Raw genomic sequence first — 17,495 nt, forward strand, 5'->3', positions numbered from 1 at the left:
ATACTGTTTCCTTTATTTTTTTTATTTTTTCTCTTTGTTCTTCATTTTGGGAAGTTTCTGTTGACATCTTTAAGCTTACCAGGTCTTTCCTTGACCATGTCCTATCTACTGATGAGCTTATCAAAGGCATTCTTTATTTCAGTTACAGTGTTTTTTTTATTCCTGGCATTTCCTTTTGGTTCTTAGTGTCTCCTATTTCTCTGCCTATATTAGCCTTCTTTTCTTGTATCACTTTTTCCATTAGAGCCTTAGCATATTGATCATAATTATTTCAGATTCCCAGTATGGTAATTCTAAAATTTCTGCCATATCTCTGTTTTGACAGTGATGCTTGCTTTGTTTCTTCAGACTCTGGTTTGTTTTGTTGTTGTTGTGTTTATTTGGTTTGTTTGTTTTACATTTAGCATTCCTTATACATTTTTATTGAAAGCTGGAAATACTGTATCAGTTACTAGGAACTGTGAGGCTAGGAGTAATGCTGTGTTTAATGTTTGCTGTAGGTGTCAGAGGCTTCAATTCTAGTTTCCTTTTTTTTTTTTTTTTTTTTGTCCTCGTTGTCTTTGGGTTCCCTTAGAAACTCCTTTTAAAATTGAGTCTATATCTTAGAGCTCTCTCCATTGTAATCTACTGCAATTATAGTGGAGCCCTGTTGATGTGGTGATAAGGTATTGGGAAAGGAAAGCATTCTATGTTCTAATGATTAAGTCTTACTGTTTTAATGGGCCTGAATCTAAGGGCTATGACTTCAAGAAGAGTTTCTTAGCCTTTTTTTTTCTTTCCTATGAGGGGCTGGAGTTAACTAAGTGCTCTTCCCCTAGGTTAGATAAGGTTCTGGTAATTTTCCTTGAGTGTAAGCCTTTATTAAGACGAAAAGGGCACTCTGGGCATGTAATGATTACTTTCTCCCTCCCACTACTGGAAGTGCTAGGGAGTTTTTCTCCTTCACTATGAGAACCTGGTAGAGTTCCTGTTAAGTAAAACTCAAAAAAGTGTGGGCCTTGGCCGTGTTACTCAGTTGGTTAGAATGTCATCCCAACATGCCAAGGTTACAGGTTCTATCCCGGTCAGGGCACGTATAAGAATCAACCAATGACAGCATGTATAATTGGAACAACAAATCAGTGTTTCTCTCTCTTTCTCTCTCTTTCTCTTTCTCTGTCTCTCTCCCTTCCTCTCTCTAAAACTCATTTTAAAAAATGTTTGGTTTTTTTTTTTTTTAAGTGTAGGCTCTCCTTAGAAAGTTTTCAGGGTTGTCCATAGTGTGCTCCCATAAATTCATCAATTACTGCTTAAGAATTTCCACCAGTTATTAAATGCTAACAATTATTTTTGATTCCTTGTATTCACCTCTCCAGTTATCAGGGAGGCAGTTTTCCTTGTGACCTCAGTTCTCTGATGATTTATAGAAGAGTTGTTAATTTTCAGTTTGTTTAGCTTTTTCTTGTTCTGAGGGAGGGACAACTTTCAAGCTCTTTATGTGTCTGAGCTAAAACTGGAAAGTCTTATCTTTATTCTTACTTGTGTGTTGTCAGCACATTGTTGACTGTTAGTTTATAATTAAAATATATAAATAATGTGTGATTATATTTTGTGGGTTTTTTTTAAGATTTATTTATTCATTTTAGAAAAGCAGAGGGGAGGGACCAGATTGCAGTTGCTTCTCCTTATGTGCCCTGACTCAGCAAGCCTGGGGTCTCAAACCAGCAACCTCAGCATGCTAGGTCAACACTTAATCCACTGTGCCACCACAACTTAGACTTGTCTTTTTATTTTTAAAGAAGGGCACCCAAAATTTTTCTGTAATATAGAATATCTGTGAACTGGTTTTTTAATTCCTTGTAATTGGGAGAATGGACTCAGCGCCTCTGGGTAGCCAGTAATTTACTTGAGAGGCCCTCTGACTTACCTATAACCATAGGATCTGTTTTTTACTTTATGTATAGGGGTATTAAGTCCTATTTTGTTTGAAAAGGGGGTTCTGCTGCTATGAGACATTTGAAAGCCACTTTTTTAGAATGTGTTGCTCCTGGTAGTTATCTAGTTAAGAGCTGCTACAGGAAAGATGAAAATTATTTCCCTTTGGGAAGAACAGAATATATATTGTGTATATATTTAGAATTGAATCATTAGAGTTCATACTGAGAATTTAGAAGATCTTGAATTTATTCTACACATTTCCAGTGTGGAAGCTATTCTGTGTAAGAACCAGGGACTTTTATTTCTATCAGTAAAATCAATATTTCCCTGACCAGCTAGGAATCTACTCAAGTGACATTGAGGATTAAACCAATAGGTTCCTACTGAATCTTACACAGACATAATTTATCCTAAATATTCTAACATAAGGGTTATTACTTTTACTACACAAACATGAGTAATATTTTTCTATCAAGAAAAGGTTTGAATAATGGCCTGATGGGAAGTAGAAAACGACAAACATCAACCTTACTATATGTTACAATGAAAAACTTAAAGGTAGCTAGATTTATATTCTCAATAAGATGCTTCTATTTCTTCCAAAAATATCATGCAAAATTCATGGTAAATCTCATTTCTTCTAGTATTTAAAATTTCAGAAATAAGGTAGTTGAAATAGTTAAATTTTAAATATTTAATTGGTGGCACTTTTATACATTTTATTTTAAAGAAAAGAAGTATCCAGAGACAAGTTAAGCATGATATATAAAACTGCCATCCTGATAATCTGTAAATCTTTTATAAGTAAGATATCCAGAGTGGAAATTTGTAATTCATTATAGTCAGCCTTCATCAGTGACTGCTAAATACTAGTTAAGTTGCCAGTTTAAGTTAAAATTAATCAGAAGTTAGATTGATAAATAGTTTGGTGTACATAGCAGTAGGAAAATGAAATTCCAATCATTTTATAACATCATTTGTCTTAATTTTTTGTCATAAAACCAGAAGGTATCTTCAGGGGGGCTATGCTTTCCCCTTTGGAAGTTTCATCATGTAGCACAGTGTCTGGCACGTAAAAGGCTTTTAATTGATACTTACTTTTTGAATTGATTTTTCTTTTGAGAGAGAGAGAGGAAGGGGGAGATAGAAGGAAGGAGGAGAGAAAGTGAGAAGCATCAACTTGTTGTTTCACTTTAGTTATTCATTGATTACTTCTCATACAGGCCTTGATTGGGAGACTCAAGCTGTGCCAGTGACGCCTTGCTCAAGCCAGTGACCTTGGGATCATGTTGATGATCCGTTGTTCAAACTTGCAACTCTGTGCTCAAGCTAGTGAGCCCATGTTCAAGCTGGCAACCTTGGGATTTTAAACCTGGTACCTCAGTGTTACAGGTCTATGCTCTATCCACTGTGCCTCCACCAGCCAGGCTTACTATTTATTGAGTGAATTAAATAAATGATGATTAACTAGCATGATTCTATAGTCAGCAGTTAACTTGCTGACCTACCTTGTTGGTATTTTGCCTTTTCAACTGTCAATTTGACAGTTTATCCTCTTGTTATTTTTTACATTTATAAAAGACTTTATGTTGCCCTAGGCAGGTGGCTCAGTGGATCAAGTGTCATCCCAAGTCACCGAGGTCACAGGTTCAATCCCTAGGCAGGGCATGAAGCAATCAAAACTAAGTAGAACGGTGAGTTGATGCTTCTCTCTCTCTGTCTCTCCCTTCCCCTTTCTCTCTATGTCTCTCTTTCTTTCGAATCAATGGGGGAAAAAATTTTTTTAAACCTATTTAAAGATTTTATGTAAAAGCTCTAAAATCACTGGGTATTTTGCTAATATTATACTTAGAATTGGAACTAATAAACCTTTATAAATGTAATACATAATATTTTTGAAGCATTATTTTAGAAGTATATATTTGTTGAGCTTGAACTACTGATCAACCATAAATTTTAAAAATATTATTAGAAAAACCCATAGTTTCTTCTATAATTGATGAAATATTTCTTTTTTATCCTTCATTTTTGTCAAACACTAGAGTGCTTTTCAGTATTATTTAGAGTATTTGAGGAAATAATTCCCTAGGGTGAAAATCTAGCCAGTAGTTCACTAATAAATTTTACTATTTTTTGGAAACTATGCACAAATAAGAAAAATTATATACCAATACTTATCTTCAGAATTTGCTAGCATTTTTTAAAAAGAAAAAAAATTATAGTATCATATACACATAGATACTGTGCATAAAGTATACTTTAGTTTTTACCTAGTAATACATGTTATATATATATTATTCAAATAAATAATTATGTATTATAATATATTAGAAAAAATCAGGTGTTGAGTATTAGACATACGTATCTGGCTTCAAATCCCAGCTCTTGGTAGGTAGTTGTGTGGCTCTGGAAAGTTACGGAAAGCTTAAAAGCTTGTTTCCTCAGCAGTAAAGTGGGAATAAGTTTACCTTCTTCAAAGAGCCATCATAGAGATCAAATAAAATGATGCTTGTGATTATGCTGGATACATAGTAAGTTCTGTAGGGAACAGAAGTTCAGGTAGGAACGTACTTTATGTGTGTGCAGCTTTGACAAGAACAGTGTGAAGTGATATACTACTTATCTTTTAAGGAGACCAAGTGAGTATCCAAAGTTTGTATGCTTCATTTATCTCATGAAAGATACAAATACATGTCACTAGTCAATTTTTATTTTATCTCCAAGTTTATGTTAAATTTATTAAGTGTAATATTATAATGCCTAAATTGTGAAAATCCACTACCATACTACCATATTTCCCCATGTATAAGACACTCCCATGTATAAGAAGCACCTTAATTTTGGGGACTGAAATTTGAAAAAAAATGTATTACATAAAGTTATTGAACTCAGTTTTATTCATCATAAAATTTATACAACTCCTCATCACTGTCAAAACTCCTATCCATTAGCTGGTTTTCATCTGTGTCTGATTATAAATCACTGACTTCATGTATAGCCTCGTCCTCAGTTCCATCTATGGCATTTGAAATGCCACAACCATTGTATAAGACACACCCAGTTTTTAAACCCCAAATTTTTTCCCAAAAGTGGTACATCTTATACATGGGGAAATAAGGTACTTTTCAAATGTGAACTATTATTTCATCCCCATATTTAGATTTAATGGCAAGTATTAGTTTTAAAAGCATTTTGCTGCTGCCTGTGGCTTTGAATCTGAACTGACTGGCAAAGAAGCTGAGAATGGAGAACTCATTTCTATAGCTACAGTAACATTTAGTTTTCAAGAACACTGAATTTTGGCTGTCCAGTTTGCATTTATAACTTCTAGTCCTGTTTAAGACAATAAATTAATTTTTTTTTATTTATTTTTGGGACAGACAGATAGGGACAGACAGAAAGGGAGAGAGATGAGAAGCACCAATTCTTCGTTGCAGCACCTTAGTTGTTCATTCATTGCTTTCTCACATGTGTCTTGACTGGGGGGCCACAGCAGACCAAGTGACCCTTTGCTCAAGCCAGATGAGCCTGTACTCAAGCCAGCACTCTCGGAGTTTCAAACTTGGGTCCTCCGTGTCCCGGTCCAACTCTATCCACTGCACCACCTCCTAGTCAGGCTTAAATTCTTTTAATAATGAAGATAGTCACCTTATTTTTGGTTTTTGGTGTTTTTTTGTTGTTGTTGTTGTTGTTTTGTTTGTTTTTTTTCATTTTTCTGAAGCTGGAAACAGGGAGAGACAGTCAGACAGACTCCCGCATGCGCCCGACCGGGATCCACCCGGCACGCCCACCAGGGGCGACGCTCTGCCCACCAGGGGGCGATGCTCTGCCCATCCTGGGCGTCGCCATGTTGCGACCAGAGCCACTCTAGCGCCTGAGGCAGAGGCCACAGAGCCATCCCCAGCGCCCGGGCCATCCTTGCTCCAATGGAGCCTTGGCTGCGGGAGGGGAAGAGAGAGACAGAGAGGAAAGCGCGGCGGAGGGGTGGAGAAGCAAATGGGCGCTTCTCCTGTGTGCCCTGGCCGGGAATCGAACCCGGGTCCTCCGCACGCTAGGCCGACGCTCTACCGCTGAGCCAACCGGCCAGGGCTGGTTTTTGTTTTTTTATTTTTCACTTTCACAACTGGATATAATAAAATTAGGTTAGTTTTCTAGTAATGTTGTTGGTTTGGGTCCCCCTCCCTCCCCACCAAAATTTAAGCAGCTTGTTAAATCTCGTTTGAATATAGTATAGTGCACACCCTTTTTATTTTTTTTATAGAGACAGAAAGAGAGTCACAGAGAGGGATAGATAGGGACAGACAGACAGGAACAGAGAGATGAGAAGCATCAATCATCAGTTTTTTGTTGCGACACCTTAGTTGTTCATTGATTGCTTTCTCATATGTGCCTTGACTACGGGCCTTCAGCAGACCAAGTAACCCATTGCTCAAGCCAGAGACCTTGGGTCCAAGCTAGTGAGCTTTTGCTCAAACCAGATGAGCCTGCGCTCAAGCTGGCGACCTCAGGGTCTCGAACCTGGGTCCTCCACATCCTAGTCCAACGCTCTATCCACTGTGCCACTGCCTGTTCAGGCATAGTGCACATCCTTGATACTTCTTTTGCCATAGGGTATTATCTATGTAAAACAATTAGATCTTAAGTGTTGAGGTAAAATTTAATTATTCTAACTCTTGCCAGTTTGCTCAGTGGTAGAGCGTCAGCCAGGTGTGTGGAAGTCCTGGGTTCAGTTCCCAGTCTGGGCACACAGAAGACGCAATCATCTGCTTCTCACCCCTCCCCCCTCCTTCTCTCTCTCTTCCCCTCCTGCAGCTGTGGCTCAAATGGTTCCAGCAAAGTTGGCCTCAGACACTGAGAATGGCTCCATGGCCGTGACTCGGGCACTAAAATAGCTTGGTTGCTGAGCAGTGGAGCAGCAGCCCCAGATGGGTAGAGCATTGCCCGGTAGGGAGCTTGCCAGGTTAATCCTGGTTGGAGTGCATGCAGGACTCTGTCTCTCTGCTTCCCTACCTCTCACTTAATGAAAAATAAAAATTTATTGTTTTGCCTGACCAGGCAGTGGCGCAGTAGATAGAGTGTCAGGTTGGGACGTAGAGGACCCAAGTTTGAAACCCTGAGGTTGTCGGCTTGAGCATGAAATCATAGATATGACCCCCCACAGTCCCTGGCTTGAGCCCAAAGGTCGCTGGCTGGAAACCCAAGGTCACTGGCTTGAGCAAGGGGACATTCACTCTGCTGCAGCCCCTGGTCAAGGCACGTATGAGAAAGCAATCAATGAACAACTAAGGAGACTAAGGAACCGCAATGAAGAATTTATGCTTCTCATCTCTCTCCCTTCCTGTCTGTCTGTCCCTATCTGTCCCTCTCTCTGTCTCTGTCACACACAAAAAAGTTAATTGTTCTACAACTAAAAATATAGCTTATTTTTAAACTAAAATATTTTGCCAGTGTAGATTTTTTGATGCATAATATTGTTTATGAGCATTAATTAACATCCTATTATTGTTTATGAGTATTTATTAACATTTATAAGTACACATCTTTTCAATGAAATTTTTATGCAAAAATATATATATTTTATATGTTTTAAGTCAAATTAATTTTTTTGTACCAATAGGGCTAGTAAGGGGGACATAGAATACTTTTTTGGTCATTAAAGAATAATAGCCTATCAAGAACTTGAGCAATTAAAGAAAACTCTAAATAAAACTCTTTGAACTGAAATGCTATTATCATTCCTTTTATTTATATTTTAAAACCAAAGGAAACAATCTTAGCTTTATAGACACAGATGTTTGTTATTAAATTATTCTTTGAAACTGACCTGTAGTGGCACAGAGGATAAAGCGTTGACCTGGATGGAATGCTGAGGTCCCAGATTCAAAACCCCAAGGTCGCCGGCTTGAGCTTGCAATCATAGACGTGATCCTGTGATTGCTGGCTTGAGGAAGGGGTCACCAGCTTGACTGGAGCCCCCCAGTCAAGACACATATGAGAAGTAATCAATGAACAACTATAGTGCCACAACTATATTTTTGCATAAAAATTTCATTTAAAAGATGTGTACTTATAAATGTTAATAAATACTCATAAACAATAATAGGATGTTAATTAAGAGATGCTTTTCATCTCTTCCTTCCTGTTTGTCTTTCTCTATCAAAAAAAAATTATTTTGAATGGGTGAATTGTTAAATATTATATCTATTATGTAGTATATATTCTCCTGCATAGATTGCAGGCTTTTAAATAATGAAGTCTTAAGGTAGTAGGAAAAGTATGCTTTGTTTACTTCAGTTATGTGTTTATGATGCCTAATAAGTTGATATAGGAAAAGTGATAGTAATAGAGTAGAAATTACACTAATAAACTAATAGTTGTTGGCTTTATTTTAGTTCTGGTAGAAAGTGTTTTAACTTGAGCTGGCTGCTTAGGGTAGCCACAATCGAGAAACTTGCACCTAGTAAGTAACTTTATGTGAATAATTTGCTCAGTTGAACCAAACAGGTTTTCACTAGCATAAAAGAATTTGGCTGAAGCAGATTTATAGGAAAAAAATAAAAGCTAATCCTGAACTTAGCTGCAATAATATAAGTATATAAGTAATGAGCAGGGGACTAGCCGTTTTAAATTGTATATATAAAATAAAAAATAAAAATAAATTGTGTATATAATATAATTAAAAATAATATCTATATTGGAAAGATGGCCCAGTGGTCTCACCAGGCCGTGGCACAGTGGAGAGAGCATCAGACTAGAACATGGAGGACCCAGGTTCAAAACCCCAAGGTCACCGGCTTGAGTACAGGCTCATCTGGCTTGAATGCAGGCTCACCAGCTTGAGCACAGGGTTGCTGGCTTGAGCAAGGGGTCACTCATTCTGCTGCAGCCTCCTGGTCAAGGTACATATGAGAAAGCAATCAATAAACAACTAAGATGCCACAACAAATAATTGATGCTTATCTCTCTCCATTCCTGCCTGTCTGTCCCTATCTGTCCCTTTCTCTGACTTTCTCTGTCACCAAAAAAAAAAAAAAAAAGCCCAATGACTGGGAATAAAGGTGTCAGATATAGTTTCTTTAATTAATGTATTAAATACTAATTAAATTTTGTGCTGCTTTGCCAAATATGTTAAATCTAGTTCCTTTCTTTTGAGAAAGTAACAGGATCAAAGAAAAATATTCAGCCTAGCGTGTGTATGTCCCAGGTTCGATTCCCAGTCAGGGCACACAGGAAAAGCCACCATCTGCTTCTCCACCCCCTGACCCCCCACTATCTATCTCTCTTTCTTCCCCTCCCACAGCCATGGTTCAAATCGAGTTTAATACAGAACAAAAGGAAGTTAAGGGAGCTCTAAAGAATAAACTTCTTTCAGTAATAAGCCTTTATTTCCCCCCAGAGATATAAAAGTAAGACATTGCCCATAAATTCACAAACTTAAACTAAAATAGAAGACAAGCTCTAAAATAATAAGTCTTAAAGTTCAGTTTTAAAAAGTTCAAAGCAGTTTGTTTCTATGGAGAATATTTTCAGAAGCAGAAATTAATAAAATTAGTTGTGACAGTGAGAAACACCTAATATTAGGAAGCATTAACTTAGAGGTTGACCAAACTTGATTGAGCATGGCTTGGCACTTTTGAAATAACTGTGGAAAAGATGTCAAGGTAGTTGATTAGTAAGCTTGGGAAGTGGAAAAAATTACTAGCACTTATGGCTGTTACTACTACTGGTGCTCCTGCTACTACTAATGATCACAATGGTAATAGTTCCTGTTCATTTTTGGCTTACTATTTGCCAAGTAATTTTACATGTGTCATCAAATTTAAGTCTCATAACTACCTGAAAGCTAGATACCAATAAGTAAAATGAGTTTCAAACAAATGTTATTTAATCAGTGTTTTCACCTATGATTGTGCACTTGGGTGGGTGCACCACTCACATTGAAATTGTTTATTCATTACAAAAGTTTTTCAGCAGATAGAAGCCAAGTATCAAAGGAAGGGCATTCTTTTAATTTGTACAAATGCAGCATATAGCCATACAGTGTCAGCAGTATATAAAATTGTATCAGTAACAGTACCAGTTTTGTTTTAAAAAAAAACATACACACTCATAGAGAGAGGCTTAAAGAACATATGCAAAAATGTGAGCAGTCTGGGTAATTGAATCAGAGGGAGTTTTTATTTCCATTTGGATAGTCTTGAACTTTTCCAGTTTATTTAAATGAACATGTTTATTGTGTGGGTATGGGATAGGTTAGTGATGGAGAGGTAGTAGTAAGAAAATTGGTTTAGATACACTAATAAGCCATAGAGGCGTCCCACCTCATCTTTTATTCTTCCCGACTCCATCCCTGAAGAATCCATAAAATTCTGGAAACTCAATGGCTATTTTGCATTGAAATTACATTTAAATGTATTAAGTTCGGATATTTTATTTAATGGATTTAGAAAACTTAATTTCTTTCCACCCTCATATGGTCATTGCAGTCAGCCTCATTTATTATATTAGAACTTCACTTTGCACCATAATGGCTGGTTTGTATCACTTGAGTAGTTAGATAAATAGAGAGGAAATAGTAGACATAGGATGAAGGGAAAGGTGGTAGGTAAGAAGGAAATAATAGACCATGTTTGGGGCAGGTAAAGTAATGAGTACTTAAAATCCCTGTTGTCTTAATCATATGTGCCCAGTTGTGCATGTTTGGTAATTAAAATTGATTTAAAGAAACAAAAACTTGCCTGACCTGTGGTGGCGCAGTGGATAAAGCGTCGACCTGGAACGCTGAGGTCGCCGGTTCAAAACCCTGGGCTTGCCTGGTCAAGGCACATATGGGAGTTGATGCTTCCTGCTCCTCCCTCTCCCTTCTCTCTCTCTTTCTCCTAAAAATTAATAAAAGAAAAGTTAAAAAAAAAAAGAAACAAAAACTTTATCTTTTTTTCTGTGTCTAGTAAATTTATTAATTTGTATACTGCAAATAAACTTGATTAATATGTTTCTAAATAGTTTAGAAATGGCTGTCATTTGGACTAATGACCAGTAGTAGTATATTTGGATTTTGGTTTGTGTGTGTGTATGTATAAACAGCTTTGCATTTTTAATTAATACTTAATAACATTTAGATAAAAATCTTAAAAACCCAATAAAAAATGCTTTTTTATGACAGTTTTTGTCTATATAACACAAATCCAGTCTTACTTATTTCATATTAATGATAAAGCATCATGAGTACAGTAGTCCCCCCCTTTATCCACGGGGAATACATTCGAAGACCCCCAATGGGTGCCTGAAACTACAGGTAGTACTGAATCCTATGCATACTATGTTTTAGCCTATACATACCTGTGATGAAGTTTAACTTATAAATTAGGTACAGTGAGAGATTAACAATAATAATAAAATAGAATAATTATAATAGTATACTGTAATAAAAGTTAAATAACTGTAGTCTCTCTCAAAATATTATATTGTACTGAGTTACCCTTCTTCTTGTGATGCTGTAAGATAATGAAGTGTCAAACCTATTCCTGAATCCACATAACCATCCCTTACTTGCAGTAAATTACTTGGTGTCAGTCATTTCAGGGGATCACTTACTAAAGTCTTGTTCAGTGCTTTCTGGTGCAACACATTGTCATCAGTTGGAAAACATATTGTATTTATGCCCTCCACCCACAGACTCAGCATCTTTTCCATCTTAACTAAGCACTTACCATGCACTGCAACCGTAACATTTTCAGTTTGAGGTATGACAGCAGTACTAGATTTTCATAACAATTCTATGGATAAAGATTCATTCTTACCGCCTGACCTTTGGTGGCGCAGTAGGTAAAATGTCAACCTGGAATGCTGAGGTTGCCTGTTCAAAACCCCAGGCTTGCCTGGTCAAGGTACATATGGGAGTTGATGCTTCCTGCTCTTCCCCCCTCCTCTCTCTCTCTCTCTCAAAACAAATAAAATCTTTTTTTTAAAAGTTTTTAAATAAAGGATTCATTCTTACCATAGATCTTAGCTACCTCAGTGTGCAATTTTTTTTTTTCATAGTAACCTTCACCTCTTTGAAGGAAGCACTATATGGCTTCTCTTTGACATATCTGAATTTTCAGCTTCACTATTCTTCGGCTGTGGAGCCTTTAAGTAAAATAAGAGTAACTTGAACATAAGCATTGAGATGCTATGACAGTCTGATAACTGAGACAGCTACTAAGTGACTGACTGGCAGTGAGTATATACAGTGTGGATACACTGGAAAAAGGGATGATTCATGTCCTAGGCAGGAAGGAGTGGGATGGCGTGAAATTTTATGATACTACTTAGAATGACACAAAATTTGAAACTAATGAAATTATTTCTTTCTGAAATTTTCTATTTAATATTTTCAGACCATAGTTGACCATAGGTAATGGAAACCGTGGAAGGTGAAATCATGGATGAAGGTTGACAACTCTACTGAAAATGAAAAGAAATTCCAAAACTAAAAATGTACTTAGTGGTTTTTACTTTCACGTGAAACTTTTTTTATTACATCCCCATGACTTACTTTATAATTACAGGTTTGTACCTTTTGGCTCCCTTCACTCATTTTGCCCACACCTCCACCTCCCACCTCTGGCAACCACTCACTCACCTGTTCTCTTTATCTGTGAGTTTGGGTTTGTTTGTTTTTTTATATTTCAAAAATAAGTGAGATCATAAAGTATTTGTTTTTCTTTGGCTGACTTATTTCAACTTAGCATAATCATTAGGTATATAATCTTCATACAACACCAGGGTGGTTAACTCTTTCCCGGCACCAGTCCACAGACCAGCAGTTGAAAACCACTGACTTAGCATAATACCTCAGGGCCCATCCATGTTACCACAAATGGCAAGGTTTCATTCTTTTTTATGGCTGAATAAAATAGTATATAATGTACCACACTTTCTTTATCCATTCATCCATTGATAAACACTTAGATTGTTTTCAAATCTTGGCTATTGTAAATAATACTGCAGTAAATATGGGGATAGATACATCTTTTTGAGTTAATTAATGTTTTTGTTTTCTTTGGACAAATTACCAGAAGTGTAATTGCTGGATCATATGAGATAGCCCCAATTTACGTTCCACCAACAGTGCACAAAAATTCCTATTTCTCCACATCCTCACTAAACTTGTATTTCCTGTCTTTTTGATAAAACTATTCTGACAGGTATGAGGTGGTATCTCATTATGCTTTTGATATGCATTTCTCTGACGATGTACTGTTGAGCATCTTTTCATGTACCTACTGGGCATTATGTCTTTGGAAAATTTTTATTCAGATCCTCTGCTCACTTTTTAATCAGATTGTTTGGTTTTCTGCTATTGAGTTGTATAAATTCTTGATATATTTTGGATATTAACCCCTTAGAAGATATATAATTTGCAAATATTTTTTTATTTTCAGTAGGTTGCCTTTACATTCTGTGTTTATTTTGCTGTGCAGAAGCTTTTTAGTTTGATGTATTCCCAGTTGTTTATTTTTGCTTTTGTTGCCTTTACTTTTGATGTCAGATTCAAAAAATTGTCAAGACAAGTCAGGGAGCTTTCCATCTATGGTTTCTTCTAGGATATTTTTTTGGTTTCAGGTCTTAAATTCAAATCTTTAAATCTGCTTTGAGTTAATCTTTGTGTATGCTCTAAGACTGTGGTACTGTTTTATTATTTTGTATGTGGCTATCCAGTTTTTCCAGCACTGTTTATTAAAGAGACTATCCTTTTCCTACTGTATATATTTGGCTCATTTGTCATAATTAATTGACCACACCTAGGTTTATTTCTGGGCTGTTTGTTTCATTCCAGTGATCTACTTGTCTGTTTTTATGCCAGTATTATACTATATTATATATATAGTATATTATATACTATACCATAATATAGTAATAGCTCTGTTATATAGTTTGAAGTCAGGGAGCCTCCATTTTTGTTCTTTATCAAGACTGCTTTGGCTTTTGGGGGTCTTTTGTGGTTCCATACAAAGTTTAGGAATTATTTTTCTATTTCAGTGAAAAATGCCATTGGAATTCGACAGTGATTGTATCAAATTTGTAGGTTGCTTTGGGTACTATGAAAATTTTAACAGTATTAATTTTTCTAATCCATGATAGTTTCACAATAAACTTTGGTTGGTTTTTATATAGATGAATATGAATGGTATGAAATAAGTAATCTATAATGATTTTTGACATTGTCTTTTATAATTCAGTATTTACTCTTGATTAAAATTTATTTTAATATAGTAATCACTTCCTAAAATTATATTAATTTAAAATATTGTGTTGGGCCTGACCTGTGGTGGCGCAGTGGATAGAGCGTCAACCTGGAAATGCTGAGGTCTCCGGTTCGAGGCCCTGGGCTTGCCTGGTCAAGGCACATGTGGGAGTTGATGCTTCCAGCTCCTCCCCCCTTCTCTCTCTCTGTCTCTCTCTCCTCTCTCTCCCTCTCTGTCTCTCTCTCCTCTCTAAAAATGAATAAATAAAAAGAAAAAGAACGAGTTCCTCAGCTCAAGCTTAGAACATTAAAAAATAAATAAATAAATAAAAATAAAATATTGTGTTTATGTGTGTGGGTGTGTGTGTGTGTATTGCACATCAAAAATTGGTTCAGGCCCTGGCCAGCTTGCTCAGTGGATAGAGCATTGGCCTAGCATATGGATGTCCCGGGTTCATTCTTGGTCAAGGCATGCAGGAAAGGCGACCATCTGCTTCCCCCACCACCTTCCCTTCCTCTTTCCCTCCCGCAGCCAATGGCTCAGTCGGTTTGTTATTTTTTTTTTATTAAAATGTTTTATTTATGTATTTTAGTGAGGAGAGAGGGAAAGACAGGGAGAAGGGGGGAGGAGCAGGAAACATCAACTCTCATATGTGCCTTGACCAGGCAAGCCCAGGGTTTTGAACTGGCGACCTCAGCATTCCAGGTCAATGCTTCATCTACCGCACCACCACAGGTCAGGCAGTTCAGTCGGTTTGAGCATGGCCCTGGGTGCTGAGGATAGCTCAGTTAGTCTGAGTGCATTTTAATAAAAAAATTGGTTCAAATATAGACATGTTTATGACATTCATAAAAGAATCAAATCCTAAAGGTGCTCAAGGTATTCTGCCATAAACTTGAAAGATATTGTGTAAATATTTCATTTACTAATTCGTAATTGAAAGTTTTCAATATATTCTTTGCTGTCCTGATTCCTGTATTCTCTCTCATTGCTATGTATTCTAGTTAATAAGAGAAAATAGGCCTGACCTGTGGTGGCACAGTGGATAAAATGTCGACCAAGAACGCTGAGGTCACTAGTTTGAAACCTCAGGTTTGCCTGGTTAAGGCACTTGACCTGTTCCTCCCTCTCTTTCTCTCTCTCTCTAAAATCAATAAATAAAAATCTTTAGGAAAGAAAAAAAACAGAGAGAAAGAATAGTATCTGGTGTTCTTCAAGTTTGTGTACCTGGCCACTTACCACTCAGGCATTTGTATTGTTAAGCGTAATGATTAAGTAGGATATGATGTTGGAGAAATGAGAGACATGATTTTTTTAACATGGACAAACACGCAAAATGTGTATTCAACTAAAAAGCCAGGCTTACCAAAATTTTTAGTTTTAGATTGTTATTTGAGTATGCTAGAGTTTATTATATGTAATATGCAATGTAGTAAATGCTTAAGCAGCTTCTAAAAGTACAATAGAATATGATATTTGTTTATAAAATAATGTTCTATTTTGTTTTAAAATTATATTTTATTTACTTTGAAGAGTTTTAGCTGATCTTCATTGAAGATAGGGAATTGAGAATGAAACACATTAAACTGAAAACAAATTACCCAAAAGTATTCATTCAGTACAGTTAAATTATTTAACATGGACGTACATACGTCCAGAGAAATTTGTTTCAAAATATTTTTTGAAATGAAATGAACTTGAGATTTGCATGTACTAGTTTGCTTAATATTTCTGTATAGTGATCTGGAGCTTTTGTATTAGAAGAGGAAGTTTTCTGTTTTGAAGACTATATTCAGTGTCAGACAACTTCTACTACTTTTCTTTTTGTAGGTGGTTTCAGACACCCTCACAGGTTTTCTACCATGCAGCAACCGAGCATGGAGGAAAAGATGTGTATCCAGGGCAGTGTCTGTGGGAAGGTTGTGAGCCTTTTCAGCGACAGAGGTTTTCTTTTATTACCCACTTGCAGGTACAGTTTCTTACTACTCTTTGGTCAGTGATTCTTTTGCATTAAAGGTTTTGATGCATATTCTTTTCTTTTCTTTCCTCTTTCCTCTTTCTCAAAAAGGATAAGCACTGTTCAAAGGATGCCCTGCTTGCAGGATTAAAACAAGATGAACCAGGACAAGCAGGAAGTCAAAAACCTACCAAGTAAGGAACATGAGTTTACTTCCTGTTTTACATACAAAAAGGAAAATAAAGAAACTAGGCAAAACATAGTAACATTAGCTTAGTGTAGGAGACTAGAAACCTGGGTTCTGGTCCAGGTCTACCATTAACCACCTATGTGACCTTGTTCAAATTGCTTAAATTCTCTAGGCATCACTTTTCATATTGTATATGAGAAATACCGTATTTCTCCATGTATGAGACACACCCTTTTTTGAAAAATTTAGGGTATACAAACTGGGTGCATCTTATACAGTGGTTATAGATTTTTTTACTTACATTTTCTGCTTTTTCGCACTTGTTTTTGTGTTCATTGTTGAATATAGTGATTCGTCATCAGACACAGATGAGGACAAGCTAATGGATGGGAGTTTTTACAGTGATGAGGAGTTGTATGAATTTTATGATGAATAAAACTTGAATTCAATAACTTTATGTAATACATTTTTTTTTTCAAATTTTGGTCCCAAAATTAAAATGTCTCTTATACATGGGGAAATACAGTATTTTGTAAACTGAAACTATATATATGGTTCTTTGTCCTTTGAGAGAGTAATTAAACATGTATTTGATAATGGCAAAGAGATTTCTTGTTACAGCTCCCCTTTGAGGGGAGGCCAAGGTGGCATTTAAAGGTCCTATATAAGAGTACACGTGTCACATTTACTGTATGGTTTTCATGTGCCTGTGATTTCATGAATACATACTTGTAATGAATGTAGTCAAGTTCTGAGTTGGTTGTAAATTCCTGAGGTCCTTATTAGATTTACATAGTATCTCCTATTTTGTTTCTAACTGAAGCCCTTAGTTATAGATTCTGTAACTTGAATAATATTTTTAACTCTTCAAATGTGAAAATTAATATGTCACCATTTATTAAGCTACTGCAGTGCACTGGGTATTGTGCCAGACCTAGGTAATTCTAAGAACAAGGCATAGTCTCTAACTTAACAGAACTGACCTTCTAGAAGGAGAACTAGAAATATGTGAATGCAGAAGCTGCTTACATACTTACTCTATTTATTCAATTTTTATTAATAAGCATCTGCTGTGTGCTAGACACAGGTGTACATGACCAAGATACATTTTGCCGGTTCTTAAGTGTCTGGAGATCCAGGGAGAGGCATAAGTAATTCTTACCGTAAAATGTAAAAGTACTAGAATGAAGACATGCACAAG

General features: G+C 36.3%; 1 protein-coding gene across 1 annotated transcript in view; it reads left to right on the forward strand.

Annotated features, from left to right (window-relative positions):
* The window catches only part of ARID2 (AT-rich interaction domain 2), a 221,729-nt gene that overhangs the window by 173,846 nt on the left and 30,388 nt on the right, over nt 1-17,495 (forward strand). Inside the window, exons 17-18 of the mRNA XM_066258170.1 lie at nt 15,978-16,116; nt 16,216-16,298. Of these exons, the coding sequence (XP_066114267.1) occupies nt 15,978-16,116; nt 16,216-16,298 (222 nt within the window). The remainder of the gene's footprint in view (nt 1-15,977; nt 16,117-16,215; nt 16,299-17,495) is intronic.

The sequence above is a fragment of the Saccopteryx bilineata genome, chromosome 2, assembly GCF_036850765.1.
Source record: "Saccopteryx bilineata isolate mSacBil1 chromosome 2, mSacBil1_pri_phased_curated, whole genome shotgun sequence".
NCBI classification, from domain to species: Eukaryota; Metazoa; Chordata; class Mammalia; order Chiroptera; family Emballonuridae; genus Saccopteryx; species Saccopteryx bilineata.